We start from the raw sequence: 22898 nt of genomic DNA on the forward strand, positions 1-22898 counted from the left end.
AGGAGAGGCAACTGGATTACTTTAAAAATGAGAAAATTGATAAAGTCTAAGAAAGATATTAATCGAGAACGTCAGAAATCTCTAACATTAACACCAACCCGCTCAGACTCCAGTGAAGGATTTCTTCAACTCCCCCATCAAGACAGTCAAGATAGTTCTTCAGTAGGTTCAAACTCTTTAGAAGATGGCCAAACTATGGGAACCAAGAAAAGCAGCAGTGAGTGCTTAAACTCTTTAAACATTTGTTATCTCTATTATTGATTTAGAACCCTTCCTAGAGGTTTTTAAAGATAAATTTTAACTTTATGTGATTATAAAACTCATTGTGTACTATAGTATGCACAACTAAATTATTGGCTATGTTGAATATTCAATAATATACATTAGACATGCTATCATTTTTGCCAGGAAGGTAAAATAATGTAAAGGGAACATGGAAATAAGAGTCAGAATATTTGTAACTTGCTAGTTCTTGGAAGTTTGGGTAGGTCTCTTTACCTTTGTGACATAATTATAACTAAATAAAACAAAACAGCATTTTATAATGAGGTTTTACTCATACATTAATCATGTCAAATTGAAATAAAGTTACATTGGAGGGAGCAAAGTCAAATAGTTGGGAATTAGAAAAGACTGTCACTCAAGATGTACAAATAATTTAAGGTTATGAAAATTGTTGAGCAGCTTACTTGGTAAGGAATCAATTAAAGCGGATAGGGAGTGTAAATAGACGAGCTTATTTAATTTTTAATCACATATTTAGAAGTAGTATATCATAATGCCTCCTGAAGAATTCATGATCTGTTTCATTACTAGTGAGCTTATTAACTAAGCAGCAAGAACAAAATAAAAGCCTAAACAAGTGTATTTTTAAATATTTATTTATTTATTCCCTTTTCTTGTCCTTGTTTTTTTTTTATTCTTATAGTTATTGTTGTTGTTATCGATGTCATCATTGGATAAGACAGAGGGAAATGGAGAGAGGAGGAGAAGACAGAGAGGGGAAGAGAAAGATAGACACCTGTAGACCTGCTTCACCGCTTGTGAAGCGATGCCCCTGAAGGCAGAGAGCCAGGGGCTCGAACTGGGATCCTTGCGCTTTACAACACCTGCGCGTAACCCACTGTGCTATAGCCCAACTCCCTAAACAAGTGTATTTTTAAGAGAAAAAGACTCCTGTGATAGGTCTTCAGTGTGTCCATAATACTGACTATTGTCAGTTTTCCTACAAAATATGTACATTATACATAATGGCACTCAGTTTAAACTATGCTAACTCCTATTCTTTTTATATAAACAGCAGGTAAAAACAGTTACTACTTCTACCAGAGGTAAACTGTACACTTGGGCAACTCTCAAAACATAAAAATCTGTAGATAGTATATTATCTTTAGGGAAGTCAATATTAGGACAGTATTAGGGTGTAATTATTGGGTATATTTCAGAATGTAGCTAGAACACACAAAACTAGGTTTCATAATAAGCAGTAAAATTCAGACAGTACATACATAAGTATTCATACATATGTATACAAATATATATCTTGTAGAGATACATATATCAAGAAAGTGGTTTATTTCTACATAAAAACATTTGTACCGTGTTTTATAATCTGATCATATAAACCAAATATACATAAAACCTCCAGTTATTGTTACAGAGAAGTTAAATTTTCCATTAAGAAATGTGCCATCCCCACCTGCAGGGGAGTCGCTTCACGAGCGGTGAAGCAGGTCTGCAGGTGTCTATCTTTCTCTCCTCTCTGTCTTCCCCTCCTCTCTCCATTTCTCTCTGTCCTATCCAACAACGACAACAACAATAATAATTACAACAATAAAACAACAAGGGCAACAAAAGGGAATAAATAAAAAAATTTATTAAAAAAAAAAAAAGAAATGTGCCAGACAATTCAACTTCATCTGCCATTTTAGTTATAAAATATTTGAATTTCTATTAAATGAGAAATGGTAAATAGGTATACTTAATTTTCTTTACTAAAAGAAGATATTTATGATATGAAGATATGTACAAGAAAGGGGTGAGGGAGTCGGGCTGTAGCGCAGCGGGTTAAGCGCAGATGGCGCAAAGCACAAGGACCGGCAGAAGGATCCCGGTTCGAACCCCGGCTCCCCACCTACAGGGGAGTCGCTTCACAGGCGGTGAAGCAGGTCTGCAGGTGTCTATCTTTCTCTCCTCCTCTCTGTCTTCCCCTCCTCTCTCCATTTCTCTCTGTCCTATCCAACAACGACAACAACAATAATAACTACAACCATAAAACAAGGGCAACAAAAGGGAATAAAATAAATATTTAAAAAAAAAAAGGGGTGAGTTTCTTTTTCGAGGTCATCATTACTGTTAGAAATATGCTATTCCTGCATACTGACTGCTAAAATAATCCAGGATAAGAGGAAGAGAGAGTACTAGAGGGTTGCTCTAGCACCTGCAGTGCACGGGATTGAATTTAGGACATAATGCTTGCGAGTTGGGCCCCTTGTCTATTGTGCCATCTCTTTGGCTACTGGGTTTTAGAATTTTAAAAACAAGCAGAAAGCCCAACAATGCTAATATTTCCTTAATTTAAATATGGTTTTAGGGAGGAAAATATGTTTATAAGCTTCCATAGACAGGTCACATTCTGTCATTTAAAACTTTTTATCCTGTATCAACTTTGGATATGTCTGTTGGTAAAGCAGTCTTCTGAAAAACAAAAAAGCTTCTAAACAAGACAATGTATGCATGTTGCAACCACTCAGTTTTGTTTTAGCCCAGTGTCCATCTTTACATTGCTTTCAGTTCATTTCTTTTTAACCATTGAAAACAGCTATGTACAAGCTAAAAAAGAAATAGGTCAAATGAAAAAAACATAAAACAAGCTGTGATTATTCATTGTAAGTAGCACTTAGGTAAATCAGTTATGAAGCTTGATGTCTATTGCATTCTTCTTAATAAAGGAAACTCACTTGTCAATTTGTCAATAACTGAGCTTTAATTACTTATAACATGATGACAAACCTCAAGAAAGAGTATAGTTATTAAAGCTGCTTCAATATGTCTTTAAGTCTTTTTCAGGCTTGTTTCCCTCATTTCTAAGTTACAGTCCAAAAAAAAAATTGTATACTGTATGCATTTTCTTTTGTTTGTTTGTTTTGTTTTGCCTCCAGGGTAGGTTATCACTGGGTCTCAGTGCTGACACCATGAATCTACTGCTCCTGGAAGCTACTTTTTCTGTTTTATTGGATAGAATAGGACAGACAAATTGAGAGGGGAGGGGAAGACAGAAACCTGCAGACCTGCTTCAACACTTGTGAAGCCCCCCTGTAGGCGGGGTGCTGAAGCTCAAACCCTGCGCAGGTCCTTGCACTTTGTACTGTGTGTACGCCACCACCTGGCCCCCAAAATCAATTAGTCTAAATCTTATTAAAACAGTAACTTAATAATGTTAGTGACCCATTGAACATTTAGGGTGCTTTTAGTTTGTTCAAAATATGTATTTCCATAGTGTTACTAAATAATATACCAGGAATAGGTTTAAACAAAAACAGTGATTCCATTCTTTCTTTACAAAAGTTTAAGAATATAATAGGGGAAAAAGTTTTTGTTTTTAGTTTTTTAATAACTTTATTATTTTTCTCTTATTTTTTAAGATTTGCTGATTATGAGGGGTGGCTAAAGCATATATAAGCTTTGGCATAAGGTGGTGCTGTAGATTGAACCACAGGATTTCAGGCATGCAAGTTGATCCTCTAGCATACAATTCCTTATCCCCCAACCCACCCACCCACTTATTTATTTATTTATTTATTTATTTATTTATTTATTTATTTATTTTTCTGAGCACTTATACTCAGAATTAGCATTTGTGCAATTTGACCACTCCTGACAAATAATTTATTTAGAGAGAGGAAGAAACACCACAGCCCTCCAGTACCACAGCACCTCCCATGTGATGTCAGGAACCTCAGTCTCATGTATAACAAGGCACATGCCCCACTCATTGAGCTACCTGGCAGGCCTCTTCCCACAGTTCTTTAGAATTTTATAGCATTTATTAATTAATTAATGACAGAGAAGGAGGAGGGGAAAGAAGAGAGAACCAGAACAATACAGAGATTGAACTCAGGATCTCATGCCTTTAAGAATCCAGTGCTTTGGGCTGGGAGAGATAGCATAATGGTTCTGCAAAGAGACTCTCATGTGTGAGGCTCAAAGTCCCAGGTTCAATTCCCCACACCACCATAAGCCAGAGCTGAGCAGTGCTCTGATAAAATAAGTAAATAAATAAATAAATATAAAAAGAATCCAGTGCTTTATCTACTATGCCAACACCCAGACTGCTTCTTTAGTTTGTTTTAAACATCACCTGAGCTCTAGTTTTGTTAATATAGATTACTAGAATTCTTTTATACAGTGCTCATTTTCCTTTTTTTAAATAAAGCCCTATAATTAAATATATATATGTACATACATATATATGTTTAAATATAATTTTTTACTTGTGTGATGATTCTTTTTTAAGTATAGTCACTTAAAGATAGCTAAAGTCTTGTGCATTTTCATCATATATAAATTGTAGCCCTGCAATAATCCTAACTTTAAAGGTATACTTTTATAATGTAAGTTGGAAAATTGCTTTTCCTATAAGTCTAATCAGTTCCTATATTTATAGGATTGTAGCCAGTTCAGGTTTTTAAGGTATATGTTCCCCATCATTGTCTTCAGTGCTTTCAAAAAATTTAAATATCACAGTGCATACTTCATATTTCATTATCATTCAACAGCACAAGGATACTAGCTCTAGCATATAGCATACATAGCTAAAACTCAGACATTCATTTCTGTCCTTAATTTCAACATTTAACTCCCATCTGTTCTTCTCCCTTTTTTCTTTCATTTTTCTGTTTCTGTTTTTCCTCATGCTCTGACATTAAAGTGGTTGCACTGAAAAGACTGCCCTTTTTGAGGAACAGACCGAAGGATAAAGACAAAATGAAGGCCTGCTACCGACGTTCCATGTGTAAGACTTTATGACAGTTCAGCTTCTTTCAAATGACTACACTGGCTTCCATTACTAATTTTTCACTAACCTTCCTTTGGCTGTGCCAATTTTCTTATTTTACAAAGTGCAGTCTTCCTCTAATACAAGGAGCTGGAAGAATTTTTCTTTTTCAGAACTGGCACTGAATTTACAGTATATCAATATATATATGTGTGTGTGTGTGTATACACACACACACACACATATATTCACTGATAAAGATGCAAGCATATGTTTTCATACTGGTAATATACTTAAAACTTTCCAGTGCTTTTTTAAATGTTGGTAGAAAAAAATAATTTTATATTCTGTAGAGGGTTTTTTTCCCCCAAAGAAATTTGCTTAGAGAAAATATTACAGAACTTTTAACATTAGGAATTTCTTTTCTTAAGCAAACTAGATTACATATGTAAATAAATAAAATGACTGTGACTCTTAAAAATGTTTGTCATTCTTTATATAATAATATTCTTTTTTTTCTAAGTGGAATGGGTAATTACATAATTGCTTTAAATGTCTATCACTTTGGATACCATCTTTTTCAGGCTTCTATTGAATGGTATACTTATTTGATTCATAAAATGAATAATTTCAGTAACCTGCTCTGACCAAGGACTCTCATTTTCAATAATTATGCTATATATGAACTGCATTCCATCTTTATTCATTTCATTTCTATATCAGAAAACTACATTACAAAGTCTTCTAATTACATTCCACATCATTGCACAAAAGCATGGCAGTAGTACAGAACAAAATTCATTTTCCTATTTTTATGGGGGGGTGAAAATATTTACTGAAATTTTTGGCTTTTTGCCTACCCATTTCATTCATCTGAATGCATGCCATAATTCTAATGAACTTATGTTTATAGTTTTTGATGTTCACTTGGCCATAAACAAAACACAGATCATTTATAATACAAAGTAGAAATAAGAGCTGATACATTAACCATGCTTATTCATTTGCTTTCATTTGCATCCCAGCCATGAATGACCTGGTGCAGTCCATGGTCCTAGCAGGAGGACAGTGGACAGGTAGTACTGAGAATTTGGAGGTTCCTGATGATATTTCAACGGGTAAAAGGAGGAAAGAATTGGGAGCTATGGCCTTCTCTACCACAGCCATCAACTTTTCAACTGTCAACTCTTCTACAGGCATCAGATCCAAGCAGTTGGTTAATAATAAAGGTATAGGTTGTCTGCTATTTGCACTGTGGTGTAAACTGTTGCAAAAGAAATTTTGATTTGATTTTCTCATGTGTACTTTTTTTGACAGCAACAACCTCAGATAATTATAAAAAACATCTGGATTTGCTTTTTAAATTATTTTTAGAGATTTATTTTGTTATATATGTGAGAGAGACTTTACTTGAGATACAGAGAGAAAAGCCACCACTCCTGTACATACTGTGTTAGAGATCAAATCAGGAACTTCAGGCATGTAAGTCCAGTGCTCTGCCAGTTCAACCTGGCCTGGCCACAGTTAGATAGAAATAAAAAGTAGATACTTTTCTGAAGATTTATTTATTTACTAATGAGAAAATCAGAGCATCACTTGGCATATCTAGTGCCAGATCAAACTCAGTAGTGACTTTAGTCACCATATGACCTCCTAGTCTGCTTGGTTTTGATTTGAGGAATTTTCAAATTATGTTAAAAATTAGAAGTGTATAGTATCATCTAATGAACTAACAGGAGAAAAAACTAAACTGAGAAAAAATTGGAAAAAAAGAGAATGATAAGTCTTAAAAAAAAAAAAAGTAAAGCACTACAACTTCAAACAGACAGAGCTACATAGAACAACCCAGGCTCTTTGTTTTGCAGGGCCACAAGGGAGATTTATTTCATTATATCTGGTGTTTTTCCTAAGTGTGTCAACTCTCTTTGGATCTATTCTGTTTTCTTATTCCTAGTTGCAGATTCTGGCTGAGTCTGTGAAATATGTTCGGTCCAAATGTATTAAAAAATGATTGCAAAAAGAACTTTCATATTGTGATAAAAATGCTTACAATGGAATTTTTGTTTAAGATGTTTTTATATACATTTTGCTATTTTATATAGATACTACATCATTTGAAGATATAAGTCCACAAGGTATTAGTGATGATTCTAGTACGGGATCAAGAGTTCATGGTAAGATACAAACTTTAGAGAGTTTATCTTTTTATAAAGTATGAGAAAGCTGAGACTCTTGTATTAAATTGGTGAATGTGTCATTGCCAGCAAGAATGTTTTTTCTAACCTGTATCTCAAAGCTGCCTCTGCATTTCTTCAAATCTAATAGTCTCTTTTCTCTCTGTTTTAGTCAAGGTCATTTATAAAGTCTTCCTCCACAGTGATCAAAGATAATTTGGTGCTATTTTTTTAGGAGAGTAAAGTCAGGGATTTTAATGTTGGCTAAAGACAGATTTACTATGCCAGCAAAATAACTCGCCTGGATAGTGTACTGCTTTGCTGGATGTAAGCACTGTTTGTACTCAGCCCCCACCTCACTCAAAGAAGCTTTGGTGTTGTGGTTTCTTTCCCTCTCTTGTTGTGTTACTCTTCCTATCTGAAAATGTGAGCCTAGAGCAGTGCAGTCCCAGAGTCAACCAAAAATATATGTGTTCATATATATATATTTACTTTGGTAAAGAATGAAGAATAGCATAATGGTTATAAAAAGAGACTCAGGCCTGAGGCACCAAAGTCCCAGGTTTAGTCCCCTGCACCACCATAAGCCAGAGCTGAGCAGTGCTCTGATAAAAGAAGAAAAAAAAAGAAGAATGCTTTTTTTAATTTATTAAATTCTAAAGATTTATTTATTTCACAGGACAGTTCCGTATTTGGGGGTGGGAAGAGAAAGAGAGAAGGTAGAGTACCAAACTCTGCCCTCTGCTAGTGGAGCTATTTGTCTGTTTAGTTCTAGAATTTCTTGCAGAGTTTATTTCTCCCCTCCCTCCCTGCCCCCCCCCAGTCCGCACTCTTAATCCTGTACACTAGTGCCCGATCCTCATACTTGTTTCTTTTTTAGATGGAGGCAGAGAGAGAGAGAAAGAAAAAGAGACCACAACACCAAAACCTCCTTCAGGATAGTGGGGGCCATGTTCAAACCCGAGTTCACACATGGCAAAGCAGTTCTTTGTGCAAGTGAACTATTTCACTGACCCAGTTCTGGGATTCTTGAGAGCTTGTTTGGAGGTTCTAGTGAGAGCGCAGCTACTTGTATACCCCTGACTGAAGACTGGGCCGTCTCTATTTGGAGAAGGCTGTACTCTTTTATTTGAGTTTGCAGCTTTAGGAGGGATGCACACGGAGTGGTGAGGGAGGAAGGGGACACCCGCCTAGCCAGCCAGATCAGCAGAATCAACCCTGGTGATCAATGGGGTGACAGATGTCACAGCCAGATCACCCTCACATCCTAGTTCTGGGGAATCTTAATGTATATTTACATAGCAAATACAGTTGGGATTGGAGAAGGGGGAGTGGGCAGGGGTCTTCTTGTAAAGGGAAAAGTATGGATAAAAATGGAGATGTGAAAATTTAATTTGTTGCAAGAAATCTAAATGATTCTCTGGGCTAACATAAACAGAGCTCAAAGCTGTGGGATGGAATTAATCTCGAAGGTGTAGCAAGTACACCTGGGAAGCAAGACTATAGTCAGTGGAGAAATAGAAGAGACATAAAAGTTGATAATAGGGGAGTCGGGCTGTAGCGCAGCGGGTTAAGCGCAGGTGGCGCAAAGCACAAGGACCGGCAGAAGGATCCCGGTTCGAACCCCGGCTCCCCACCTGCAGGGGAGTCGCTTCACAGGCAGTGAAGCAGGTCTGCAGGTGTCTATCTTTCTCTCCTCCTCTGTCTTCCCCTCCTCTCTCCATTTCTCTCTGTCCTATCCAACAACGATGACAACAACAATAACTACAACAATAAAACAACAAGGGCAACAAAAGGGAATAAATAAAATAAAATATTTAAAAAAAAGTTGATAAAGAATTTTTTACCTTTTGGGTGGGGAGACAGGTTAGTGGTTATGCAAAATGACTTTGATGCCTGAGGCTTAAAGTTCCCAGATTCATCCCCCAGCACCACCATAATAAGCCATGTTGTGGTTAAAAATAATAATATAGTTTAAAACAATTACCTTCTGTCTTGTGGGAAATGTGGAATAATTGAATGGCTTTATTTTAAATAGTAAATTATGTGGTCTAGTTTGCACTTAAGAAAATTTACTGTAATGTGTGTGTGTGGATATATAACTAACTACAAGAAAAAAAAGTTACAGAAAACCTCAGGTTTTGGCAAGAATTATTTAGAAAAGATAACTGTTAAAGAAAGTGTGTGGGCTTAATCTCAGGCAATGAAAAAATGCCTTACTCCAAGCTCTATAAGGAGTAGAAAATGTACTACAAAAGAAAAAAGACAAAAGAGGGGGCTGGGTGTGGCACACCTGGTTGAGTGCACGTGTTACAGTGCACAAGGACCCAGGTTCGAGCCTCCTGGTCCCCACCTGCAGGGAGAAAGCTTCACTAGTGTTGAAGCAGTGCTGCAGGTGTCTCTCTTCCTCTCTATTTCCCCCTACCCTCTCAATTTCTGGTTGTTTCTACCCAATAAATGATAATTTAAAAAAAAGTTAAGAAAAAAAGTAAGGACTTGAGCAGAAAACTTAGTTATAATAATATACCTTCAAGAAAGAAAGGGTAAGAAGGAAGTCTGCCCATTTTCTGTATTGCTAAACATTTCAGATTTTTAAGTTTCTCTCTAGAAAATCACACTTTAGCAAACTAAATTATTAACGATAAACGAATAACATTTTAAAGAGATTTCACATGTACGTTGAATTTTTAAAACTAGCATTAGGGCTGTGTTAACTATAGAGTTATGTCCATTATTTGGCTACAAATGCATATTAACAGTGTAGACACTCATTTCCCTCTTTACAAGGCATTTCTGTGTTGTGCAGTATTTCTTATCTGATCTTTGTAACTGAATCTAATCCCTAGTTTTATTTATTTATTTATTTTGGGGGTGGGGTTCAAACAGTTCTAGTATCCAAATCTAAATATGCACTTTGTCTTCTTTGATTCAGCTTTTGTTTCAGAAGTGTCCTGTTGTGGTGTGTGAATTTTCTGGAAATGTTTTTGCTTTCTAGTCTGTCAGATTCATCTTTGTGTTCATGCTCAGTTGGAAAGTATGCATGGTTGCTTTCTCAAAGCATTCTGTGATCAGAATGTACAGTTTAGTGTCAGTCAGTTGGAAATGTTGTCACTGTCTCCTGGTTTTCTCATTTAGCTTCAAGACCAGCCAGCCTTGATAGTGGCAGAACATCCACTAGCAATAGCAATAATAATGCAACACTCCATGAAGTCAAAGGTATGCTGTAGATAAATTTATCAGTGTGCTCCATCCATTTCCAGTATGTAAAAACAGGTGATTGATAAAGTAACTGGGAGTTAAGTATGAAATTCAAATCTATCTGTACTTGGAACATAGTTGCTTGAAACATTTTATATTTGTTAAATTGTAGCATGAGTATATTTCAGTGTATACAAATATAAAAACAGGAGTAGTTAATTTTGATTTTAATTTTTCATTTGCATAGATGAAATATTTTATTCTAATTCTTATACTTCTAAACTATTTATAGGTGTTTGTTTATGTTTTGTGATTGCCATGAAAACTGTTGTCTTTTTTCATGCATATATGTACATTGAAATCACATTGCAGTGTTTTGTAAATACCTTTAGTTGAATTTATCCATAAAATAAGAGAAAATTTTTAATATGAGAAAACAAGTTTGTGTCTCTGTGTAATAAGATCCAAATGCATTCATGAACCTCATATAAAGAAATATTTCAGGATGGGAATATAACTGATAAAGCACATGGTTCTTGTATGAGGCCCAGTTTAATCCTTAGTATCAACTCCCCACCCTAAATTATTTCAAGATTTTTTTCCCTTAATTTTTGAAACTGAATTTCAAGGTAAAGTTTTTATGGATTTGTGTGGAAGCCTTGGTTGATAATTTTCTCCTTAAAGACATACTGCCTGTGGTCCAGGAGGTGGCACAGTAGATAAAGCACTGGGTTCTCAACCATGAGGTCCCAAGTTCAATACCAGGCAGCATATGTACCAGAGTGATGTCTGGTTCTTTCTCTCTCTCCTATCTTTCTCGTGAATAAATAAATTCTTAAAAAATATATATATATATATATATATTTTATATATATATATATATATATATACTGCCTGAGAACATTGGACTTAAAAGCAGAAGGTCCTGAGTTTGAGCTTTGGTATCATGTGTGCCAGAGAGATAGATACTCTGGCTCTCTCCCTTCTTGGTTAGTAAATTTAAAAATGGTTTAATACATTATAAAAGTTGGTTAAAGATATTATTATCTGGGCAGGGGAGATAGCATAATGGTTATGCAGACAGACTCATGCCTGAGGCTCCTAAGTCCCAGGTTCAGTCCCTTGCACCACCATAAGCCAGAGATGAGCAGTGCTGTGGTGTTTCTCTCTCTGTGTATCTCTCTGAATCTTTCTCAAAAATAAAATAAATAAAATAAAATAAATAAGATATTTTAAATGTCTTTTTAAATTTATTTTCCCTTTTGTTGCCCTTGTTTTTCATTGTTGTTGTAGCTATTATTGATGCCATTGTTGGATAGGACAGAGAGAAATGGAGAGAGGAGGGGAAGACAGAGAGGGGGAGAAAAAGATAGACACTTGCAGACCTGCTTCACCGCTTGTGAAGCTACTCTTCTACAGGTGGGGAGCCGGGGGCTCGAACCGAGATCCTTCCATGGGTTCTTGCGCTTTGTGCCATGTGCACTTAACCCACTGTGCTACCGCCCAATTCCCATAAATAAAATGTTTTTTTAAAAGATATTATCTAGATTTGTGAAATTTATTTTTAAAATGTGTTTGTATCATGTACAAACTATTGCATTTACTGTTGAATGTAAAACATTAATTCCCCAATAAAGAAATCTTTAAAAAATGTCTTTGGATAGGCTTGGACCTCATGTATGTGCAATTTGATCATTTCACATTGCTATGATTTTTCATTTAGGTAGAGAGACTGTACAGCACTGGAAGTTCCTCCAGTGTCATAGCAACTCCCAAGCAAGTGGTGTGAGGGTTCAGACCTATGTCTCTGATCTATAAATTTGTTCGATTAAAATGAATGCATTTATTTTGTTTGGTTGATTTTTTAAATTTTTTTATATTTATTTACTTATTTTCCCTTTTGTTGCCCTTTTTTTTCATTGTTGTTGTTTGGTTTGCTTTTTAGTGAATGCATTTGTTCTGCTTTTGGTATAATAAAATTTTTCAGTTACAATTTGATGATCATTAATGCTATTATTTTGTTGTAAAATCCGGTTTCAAAAAGAGATTATGTTTTAATTTTTATAATCATTTTTACATCCAATAGGAGAAATGTAGCTTTGAAAATAGGTGCTTTTCTGATTTGAAATTGCTGGATAGAGACAGAAATTAAGAGGGATGGAGAGGAAGAGAGACAGAGACCTGCAGCACTGCTTCTTATGAAACTTTTCCCCTACAGGTGGGGACCAGGGGCTTGAACTGTTATCTTTGTGCATCTTAATATGTACACTTAGCCAGGTACACCACCACCTGGCCCCTTCAAGAAAAATCTTAATTCTTATAAAATGTTAAATGACTTGAGCCAAATTCATTTATGACCCACTGTACTTTGTGACAAGAAACAATAAAAAGCTGGGGGTTTTAAAAAGATTTTATTTATTTATGAAGAAGATGGGGGGGAGAGAGAGAGAAAAAAAAACAGACATTACTCTGGTACATGTGTTGCCGGGGATTGAACTCAGGACTTCATGCTTGAGAATCCAATTTATTCACCGTACCGCCTCCCGAACCACAAAAGTTGCTTTTTCTATCTTGATATTATGTAGTTCGCAAATGATAAAGAAAAAAAAAAAAAAAAAGAATCAGCTCTCCTGAGGAATAGCATAGACTTTAGGGAGCATTTTTCCAGAACTAGTAATTTGTCTTCCTTCCTTACCTCCAGAGTTATCGCTGGGGTTCCATCTTGCTTGCACTATGAATCCACTGCTCTACATGGTCTTTTTTTTTTTTTTTCTTTCTTTATTTGATAGGACTGAGAGAAATTGAGAAGGGGGGGGAGATAGAGAGGGAGGCCAGGAGAGAGACACCTGCAATACTTGCTTCACCACTTTTAAAGCATTCTCCCTGCAGGTGGGGAGTGGGGGCTAGAACCAGGGGGGTCCTTGTGCATGGTAATATATGCGCTTTACCAGGTATGCCACCACCTAACTTTGTAATTTCTATACTGTTGATAAAGCCTTTAAAAAAAAAAGATTTTATTTATTTTTTTATATATATTTTATTTTGGGGGTAGAGACAGAAATAGAGAAGGGGTGATAAAGAAAGAGACACCTACAGCACTGTTTCACTGCTCATGAAGCTTCCCCCTGCAGGTGGGGACTGGGGGCTTGAACCTTACACATTGTAGCATGTGTTCTCATCCAGATGAACCACTACCCGGTCCATTAAAGATTTTATTTTTAGAGACTTTCTCACATGAGACAGAGAAATAGACAAGATAGAGCACCACTCTGGCACTGAAACCTCGGGTATGAAAGTTTAGTAACGTACTAGGTGAGCTATTTCTCTGGCTGCCCTCCACTAAGTCTTTTAATGCTGTACCATCACCCTATCATTAGTGGAATGCAGAAACAATCAGAATCTGACTTTAAATTAAAAATATTTTTATTGTGGGACTTAGTGTTGGTGCAGCCAGTAGAATATACACACTATCAGGTGCAAGGACCTGGGTTTAAGCCCTAGGTCCCCAACTGAAAGGGAGTAAGTTTCATAAGCAGTAGAGGTATCATTCAGGTCCTGAGCTCAGTAATAATCTTTTTGGCAAAACTAAAATTATATATATATATATATATAATTTTAAAATATGGACAACATTTGACTTTCATTATACAGTGCTCTTTTATTTATTATTTATCTTTTGTATGTGTAGCCCTAGAAAATGTACCCAGGAACCACACATGTGCCATACTGCCACTAGTAACCTCCCTGGCATTGACTTTGTCTGTTTTGGAGGGGGTGAAAGTGAGGCGAGATGGTGAGACAGAGAAGACACCACAGCACTGCTTTATCATCCATGGAGTTCCCTGGGTGCTATGCTGTCCATGGTGCTCTCATGTGGTGTCTGTGTTTTGCATGTGGTAAAATACAAGCAAGGTCAGGAGAGAGCTCAGCTCTAGAACTTCAGACTTGCATTTATGAAATTACTAGTTCAACCTTGGGCACCACATAGGCCAGCATGATGCTGTTTGCTTTCTTCTCCCACAAATGCACGCATACACAGAAACACGCACGCACACTGTCCTGTTATTCCCTCATTAAATAAATAACCCCATTTTGAAAAGACTTCAGAGGCAAAGAATTATGAATTTAGCCCTTAAAACCATCTTGAGTTTTAATGTAAAATAATTTAAAATTGATACAATCATACTTTGTTTTAAATTGTGAATTGCTCCAAAATTTTTTGAGCCTGAATTTTTTAAAGTGTTAATTCATTTATTTACTCATCAAATATATTCAATGTTTACTTTGTATGCTTGTGCTCTAACTATATTACAAACTAGTGTTTGTCTTTGTGGAGCATGAATTTATACATTTGACAAACTAAGAAAACAAGCTACACTGTTAAATCTATGAAAAACTAATGTAGTTTACTGGGTAATTATTAAATTATGCATAAAAATCTACTTTATAAGAACACAGTCAATAATTCTTATTATATAGTTTTACCTGGATTTCTGTTACTGAACTATCAAATAATTTACTCCAAAAGCAGGTGCAGTTCATATCCAAAGCAGGCCACAAAGCCACAGCAGTGGAGAATTTAGCTTGCTTCATGATCATGAGGCTTGGTCCAGCAGTGGTAGCAGTCCGATCCAGTACTTGAAAAGACAAACCAGATCAAGTCCAGTGCTTCAGCAGAAAATGCCTGAAACACTAGAGAGTAGAGCATATCACAGGATCAAAACTGGTTCCCCTGGAAGTGAAGTTGTTACTCTACAACAGTTTTTGGAAGAAAGCAACAAGCTTACCTCAATACAGGTTAGTATTCTCTATGATGAACTTAATTTAGACGGGCATCACAAATTAGATCTCTATGAATGAGGTTTAGGGGGGCTGGATGGTGGCACACTTGGTTGAGCGCACACTTACATTGCACAAGGACCTGGGTTCAAGCTCTGTTCCCCACCTACAGCGAAAAAGCTTTGTGAGTGGTGAAGCTGGTCTGCAGTTGTCTCTCTATCTCTCTATCTCCCCCCTCCCTCTCGATCTCTAGCTGCCTCTCTCCAGTAAATAAAGTTTGTTTTTGTAATCAAGTTTGTTTTTTAAAAAATGAGGTTTAAAGATTTTTTTTTAACATTCAACAATAGTATCTTGCTTTTGAGGTAAAGTTGGTTTGCAAGATTATAAATATTTAAAAGTACAACTTCTCGCCTGTTCAGAATCTCTTAGAATACTCACCCACCACCAAGAGTTCCACTGTGCTTCTACCAAACTCCATCAGACTCCCATTACCCTAGCAACCCATGTCTTCTGTCCAGTCTTTCTTGATCATCTTAGTTCTGCAGTCTGAGATCAAAGACTTATCTTTGTTTTGATTTTTTTTGCTGTTTATTAGTCAGTTTATTAGTCAGTTATTTGCTGTTTACTAGTCACTTACTGTTTTTTTTTAAATTTTATTTATTTATTCCCTTTTGTTGCCCTTTGTTTTATTGTTGTAGTTATTATTGTTGTTGTCGTTGTTGGGTAGGACAGAGAGAAATGGAGAGAGGAGAGGAAGACAGAGAGGAGGAGAGAAAGATAGACACCTGCAGACCTGCTTCACCGCCTGTGAAGCGACTCCCCTGTAGGTGGGGAGCCGGGATTTGAACCGGGATCCTTATGCCTGTCCTTGTGCTTTGCGCCACCTGCGCTTAACCCGCTGTGCTACAGCCCGACTCCCAGTTACTTACTGTTTATTGAGTACAAAGTACCACTCCATCTCACTACCTCCGTACCTACCCATCTCAAGTAACACTTGTGTTAATTTGACTTCACTTTTTCCCTTGCTTAATTTCTTTGATATAATACATAAGATGTCATTCAGTATTTTCCCAAGGCCCCTTTAGTATTTCCTGTAGGGCCAGTTTAGTAGTAGTGAATTCCACTAACTTTGAAAAGAACTAAATTAGTTTTTCAAACCTGAATGATAACATAGGTAGATATTCTTGGGTGGTATCTTTCCCATTTAAAACTTGGAGTATGTCCTGCCAAACCTTTCTGGACTTTTAGAGCTTCAACTAAGAAATTAGCTGATAATTTTTTGGGAGTCCCTTTACAAGTGACTCTGATTTTTCTCTTGATTTTAAAATTATCTACCTTTTTTTTTGTTTTTATATATGTGTGTATATACATATATTTTATTTATTTTGAATAGAGACAGAAATTGAGAGGGAAGGAGGAGATTAGGGGAGAGAGACACCTGCAGCCCTGCTTCACCATTTGTGAATTCCCCCCCAAACACATATATGCACAGGTGGGAGCCAAGGGCTTGAACCTAGATCTTTGAACCTGGGTCCTTGTGCATGGTAATGTGTATACTCTACCTGGTGCACCACTGCCTAACGCCTAAAATTCTCTCTTTGTCTTTTCATTTTAATTATTTGCGTTGGTAAACTTAGGTTTAGTTTTATTTTTGCTGTACTTCTCAGAGCTTCCTGGACTCAAGGGTGTATCTTTTCCTTCACTTTGGGAGTAATTCAAGGGCCTGGCAGTAGTGTACCTGGTAGAGTACACATGCTGCCATACCCAAGGACCTGGATTCAAGCCACAGTCTCCACCTGTGTGGGTGTCATGGAAATGTCATGAGTAGCGGAACAGTGCTGTGGATGTCTCACCTTGTCTGTCTTTATCTCTCTCTCTCACTCTCTCCTTCCTCCCTCCACTAAGGGAAAAAGTGAACATAGATCAGTAGAGTCATCATGCAGACACTGAGTCCCAGAGAGAATCCTGGTGGTGAAAAGGAAAAGATAAACAAAATGTAAAATAGTGTAATTTCTACTAGTAATTCCTGCTTGGCCATGCACGTGACCCAAGTTTAAACCTGGCCCAACCTCATTGAGTGCACTTTTGGTGTTAATGGTGTCTTTCCTTCTCTGTCTCTCTGTCCCTCTCTAGCTGAAAAGTCAACCTGAAATAGTAATGCCCTAGCAATGACAAAAAGGGAAAAAAAAAATCTGTCCCATTCTCCCCCTGGCACCCACATTATTCAAATGTAGATCCTCTTGATACTGTCCCTTAACTTTCTTATCTTTGTTTGTTTCAGTGTTGATTGTCCTTTTGTTGTTATTTTTTCTTATTGCTGTTTTTTTTGGTGGGGAGGTGGATGGATTTCTCAACTTACCCTCCTCCTCACTTTAACCTTTCACTTACATCGTTCTGCTGGTATTCCTCTCGGTAGCGCAGCAGGTTAAGCACATGTGGCACAAAGCTCAAGGACCATCGGAAGAATCCCTGTTCGAGCCCCCATGTCCCCACCTATAGGGGAGTTGTTGCACAGGTGCTGAAGCAGGTCTGCAGGTGTCTGTCTTTCTCTCCACATCTCTATCTTCCCCTCCTCTCTCCATTTCTCTCTGTCCTATCCAACAACGATGACATCAATAACTACAACAATAAAAAAACAAGGGCAACAAAAGAGAATAAATAAATATTTTAAAAATTATTTATTTAATACTGGACAGAGAGAGAAATTGAGAGGGGGGAGATAAAGAAGAAGAGAGACACCTGCAGCTCTGCTTCAACACTTGTGAAGTGGTAGGGTGACCAGGGGCTTGAACCTGTGTCCTTGTGCACTGTAATGTGAGCCCTTTTTTTTTTTAATTTATTTATTAATTGGGGAATTAATGTTTTACATTCAACATTAAATACAATAGTTTGTACATGCATAACATTCCCCAGATTCCCATTTAACAATAAAACCCCCACTATGTCATCTATCATCCTTCATGGACCTGTATTCTCCCCACCCACCCACCCACCCCAGAGTCTTTTACTTTGGTGCGATATGCCAATTCCATTTCAGGTTCTACTTGTGTTTTCTTTTCTGATCTTGTTTTCCAACTTTGGCCTGAGAGTGAGACCATCCCGTATTCATCCTTCTGTTTCTGACTAATTTCACTTAACATGAATTTTTCAAGGTCCATCCAAGATCAGCTGAAAACGGTGAAGTCACCATTTTTTATAGCTGAGTAGTATTCCATTGTGTATATATACCACAACTTGCTCAGCCACTCATCTATTGTTGGACACCTGGGTTGCTTCCAGGTTTTGGCTATTACAAATTGTGCTGCCAAGAACATGTGTACACAGATCTTTTTGGATGGATGTGTTGGGTTCCTTAGGATATATCCCCAGGAGAGGAATTGCAGGGTCATAGGGTAGGTCCATTTCTAGCCTTCTGAGAGTTCTCTAGACTTTTCTCCACAGAGGCTGGACCAATTGACATTCCCATCAGCAGTGTAGTAGGGTTCCTTTGACCCCACACCCTCTCCAGGATTTACTGCTGTTACCTTTTCTGATGTATGACATTCTCACAGGAGTGAAGTGGTATCTCATTGTTGTCTTTATTTGCATTTCTCTGACAATCAGAGACTTGGAGCATTTTTTCATGTGTTTCTCAGCCTTTTGGATCTCTTCTGTGGTGAATATTCTGTCCAAGTCCTCCCCCCATTTTTGGATGGGGTTATTTGTTGTCTTGTTGTTGAGTTTGGCAAGGTCTTTATATATGTTGGTTATTAAACTCTTGTCTGATGTATGACATGTAAAGATCTTCTCCCATTCTGTGAGGGGTCTCTTGGTTTGCATAGTGGTTTCGTTTGCTGTGAAGAAGCTTTTTAATTTGATGTAGTCCCATAGGTTTATACTTGCCTTAGTCTTCTTTGTAATTGGATTCGTTTCATTGAAGATGTCTTTAAAATTTATGCGGAAAAGACTTCTGCCAATATTTTCCTCTACGTATCTGATAGTTTGTGGTCTAACATCCAAGTCCTTGATCCACTTGGAATTTACTTTTTTTTATTTGGTGAAATACAATGGTTCAGTTTCATTCTTCTGCATGTTTCAACCCATTGTTTCCAACACCATTTGTTGAAGAGACTCTGGTTTCCCCATTTAATAGTCTGAGCCCCTTTGTCAAAGATTAGATGTCCATAAATGTGGGGGCTCACTTCTGGGCTCTCAATTCTATTCCACTGGTCAGTGTGTCTATTCATGTTCCAGTACCAAGCAGTTTTGATGACAATGGCCCTATAATACAGTTTGAGATCTGGGAGTGTGATGCCTCCAGTTCTGTTCTTTTTTCTCAAGATTGTTTTGGCAATTCTAGGTCTTTTCTGGTTCCAGATAAGCATTTGTAGCATTTGTTCTATTCTCCTAAAAAATGTGCTTGGGATCTTGATGGGGATAGCATTAAATTTGTATATGGCTCTGGGTAGTATATTCATTTTGATGATGTTAATTCTAACAACCCATGAACATGGAATATCTTTCCACTTCTTTGTGTCTTTTTCAATTTCCTTGAGTAGTGACTCATAATTTTCAGTATACAAGTCTTTCACTTCTTTGGTTAGGTTTACTCCTAGATATTTTATTGTTGTTTTTTTTTTAAATATTTATTTAATTTATTCCCTTTTGTTGCCCTTGTTGTTTTATTGTTGTAGTTATTATTGTTGTTGTCGTTGTTGGATAGGACAGAGAGAAATGGAGAGAGGAGGGGAAGACAGAGAGGAGGAGAGAAAGATAGACACCTGCAGACCTGCTTCACCGCCTGTGAAGCGACTCCCCTGCAGGTGGGGAGCCGGGGTTCGAACCGGGATCCTTATGCCGGTCCTTGTGCTTTGCGCCACCTGCGCTTAACCCGCTGCGCTACAGCCCGACTCCCATTTTATTGTTTTTGTTGCTATAGTAAAAGGAATTGATTTCTGGATTTCAATTTCTTCTTAGTATTTGCATAGAGGAATGCCACTGACTTTTGAATGTTAATCTTGTAGCCTGACACATTACTGTATTGCCTGATGATTTCCAAAAGCTTCTTGCTGGATTCCTTAGGTTTTTCTGTGTATACTATCATGTCATCTGCAAATAAGGAGAGTTTGACTTCTTCTCTTCCAATCTGTATCCCTTTAATTCCTTGCTCCTGCCTGATTGCTATGGCAAGAACTTCCAACACTATGTTGAGTAGTAATGGTGATAGTGGGCAGCCCTGTCTAGTACCTGATCTGAGGGGAAATGCTTCCAGTTTTTCACCATTGAGTATGATGTTGGCTGTAGGTTTGCTATATATAGACTCCACTATCTTCAGGAATTTTCCATCTATTCACATTTTTTGTAGTGTTTTGATCATAAAGGGATGTTGTATTTTGTCAAAGGCTTTCTCTGCATCTATTGATATGACCATGTGGTTTTTGGTCTTGCTTTTGTTGATGTGGTGGATCACATTGATTGATTTACATATATTAAACCAACCTTGCATGCCTGGGATAAACCCCACTTGTTCATGATGAACAACAATCTTTTTGATATACTGCTGTATCCGGTTGGCTAGAATTTTGTTCAATATTTGAGCATCTATGTTCATCAGAGATATTGGTCTGTAGTTTTCTTTTGTGGTTGTGTCCCTGTCTGCTTTTGGTATCAGAGTGATGTTGGCTTCATAGAAGCTGGCAGGGAGTATTCCAGTGTCTTCAATCTTCTGGAAGACTTTGAAAAGTAGAGGGATTAGTTCTTCTTTGAAGGTTTTGTAGAATTCATTTGTAAAACCATCTGGTCCAGGACTTTTATTTTGGGGGAGGTTTTGATAGCTGTTTCAATTTTATTAGCTGTGATAGGCCTGTTCATGTTATCCACTTCCTCTTTACTTAGTTTTGGAAGTTGGTAGGTATCTAGGAAATCATTTCTTCCAGGTTCTCTAGCTTGGTGGCATATAGTTCTTCATAGAAGCCTCGCATGATATGTTGAATTTCTGCGGTGTCTGTTGTGATATTTCCTCTTTCATTTAGTATCCGATTTATTTGGGTCTTCTCCCTTTTTTGTTTTGTGAGTCTGGCCAAAGGTTTGTCGATTTTGTTCACTCTTTCGAAGAACCAACATTTACTTTCATTGATCTTTTGTATGGTTTTCTTATTCTCAATGTTATTTATTTCTGCTCTAACTTTAGTGATTTCTGTCCTCTGGTTGCTTTAGGGTTCCTTTATTGTTCTTCTAGGTCTTTAAGATGTGCAATCAGGCTGTTTATTTGTGCTTTTTCTTGTTTCCTAATGTGTGTTTGTATAGCTATGAACTTCCCTCTTGGTACTACCTTAGCTGTGTCCCAAATATTTTGATAGCTTGTGTCTTCATTTTCATTGAACTCTCTAAACATTTTGATTTCTTCCTTGATTTCCTCTTTGACCCAGAAGTTATTAAGAAGTGCATTGAGTACCTCCCTAACACTTCCTCTCCACTATTCCAAGCTTTGGGTCCATGAGTGCTCAACAATTTGTTTGGCTTCGTATATTAACTCTCTTTTCAGTCACCAGGTTCCAGATGCCATCAGGATGCTGGCCAGGCTTCCCTGGATTGAACACCCCACCAATGTGTCCTGGAGCTCAGCTTCCCCAGAGACCCACCCTACTAGGGAAAGAGAGAGGCAGACTGGAAGTATGGACCAACCAGTCAGCGCCCATGTTCAGCGGGGAAGCAATTACAGAAGCCAGACCTTCTACCTTCTGCAACCCACAATGACCCTGGGTCCATGCTCCCAGAGGGATAGAGAATGGGAAAGCTATCAGGGGAGGGGGTGGGATATGGAGATTGGGTGGTGGGTATTGTGTAGTTGTACCCCTCCTACCCTATGGTTTTGTTAATTAATCCTTTCTTGAAAAAAAATAAATAAAAAGAAGTGTACTGTTGAGCTTCCACATTTTGGGACTATTACTAATCTTTTGTTGACTGTTAAGTGTTAGTTTAATTCCACTGTGGTCTGAGAAGATCCTTGGGATGATTTCAGTGCTCTTGAATTTGCTGATGCTGGTTTTGTGGCCTAACATATGGTCTATCCTTGAGAATGACCCATGTGGATTTGTGTAAAATGTGTTTTCCAGTTTCTTGGCATGAATGACTCTGAAAATGTCCAATAGTTCTAGTTTATTTATCTCTTCATTTAGCTCCCTTATGTCTTTATTGATTTTCTGCCTGGATGATCTGTTAAGTTGAGAGAGTGGGGTGTTGAAGTCCCCTACTATGATTGTGTTGCTGTTAATATATTGCTGTAGATGTTTGATGTATTTAGATGGCTTCTCATTGGGTGAATGTGAGCCCTTAATCAGGTGCACCATCACCTGGCTTCCCCTCTACTTTTTTTTTTTTTGCATTTTTTTAAAAAATAAATTATTTTATTTATAAAAAGGAAACACTGACAAAAACCATAGGATAAGAGGGGTACAACTCCACACAATTCCCTCCACCAAAACTCCGTATCCTGTCCCCTCCCTTGATAGCTTTCTTGTTCTTTAACCGTCTGGGAATATGGACCCAAGGTCATTGTGGGTAGAAGGTCTGGCTTCTGTAATTGCTTCCTCGCTGAACATGGGCATTGACAGGTCGATCCAGATGCCCAGCCTGCCTCTCTCTTTCCCTAGTGGGGCAAGATTCTGGGGAAGCGGAACTCCAGGACCCATTGGTGGGGTTGTCTGTCCAGGGAAGTCTGGTTGGTATCCTGCTAGCATTTGAAACCTGGTGCTGAAAAGAGAGTTAACATA

General features: G+C 37.5%; 1 protein-coding gene across 5 annotated transcripts in view; it reads left to right on the forward strand.

Moving 5' to 3' along the window:
* The window catches only part of CCDC88A (coiled-coil domain containing 88A), a 143471-nt gene that overhangs the window by 112553 nt on the left and 8020 nt on the right, over positions 1-22898 (forward strand). For 3 of the 5 annotated variants that reach the window (XM_060187246.1, XM_007525464.3, XM_060187248.1), the window contains 6 exons: positions 3-217; positions 4931-5014; positions 6022-6225; positions 7099-7170; positions 10306-10386; positions 14897-15165. In XM_060187246.1, the coding sequence (XP_060043229.1) occupies positions 3-217; positions 4931-5014; positions 6022-6225; positions 7099-7170; positions 10306-10386; positions 14897-15165 (925 nt within the window). The remainder of the gene's footprint in view (positions 1-2; positions 218-4930; positions 5015-6021; positions 6226-7098; positions 7171-10305; positions 10387-14896; positions 15166-22898) is intronic. The other 2 variants (XM_060187247.1, XM_060187250.1) reach the window with 1 other exon arrangement.

Source organism: Erinaceus europaeus, chromosome 3 (genome assembly GCF_950295315.1).
Source record: "Erinaceus europaeus chromosome 3, mEriEur2.1, whole genome shotgun sequence".
NCBI lineage: Eukaryota > Metazoa > Chordata > Mammalia > Eulipotyphla > Erinaceidae > Erinaceus > Erinaceus europaeus.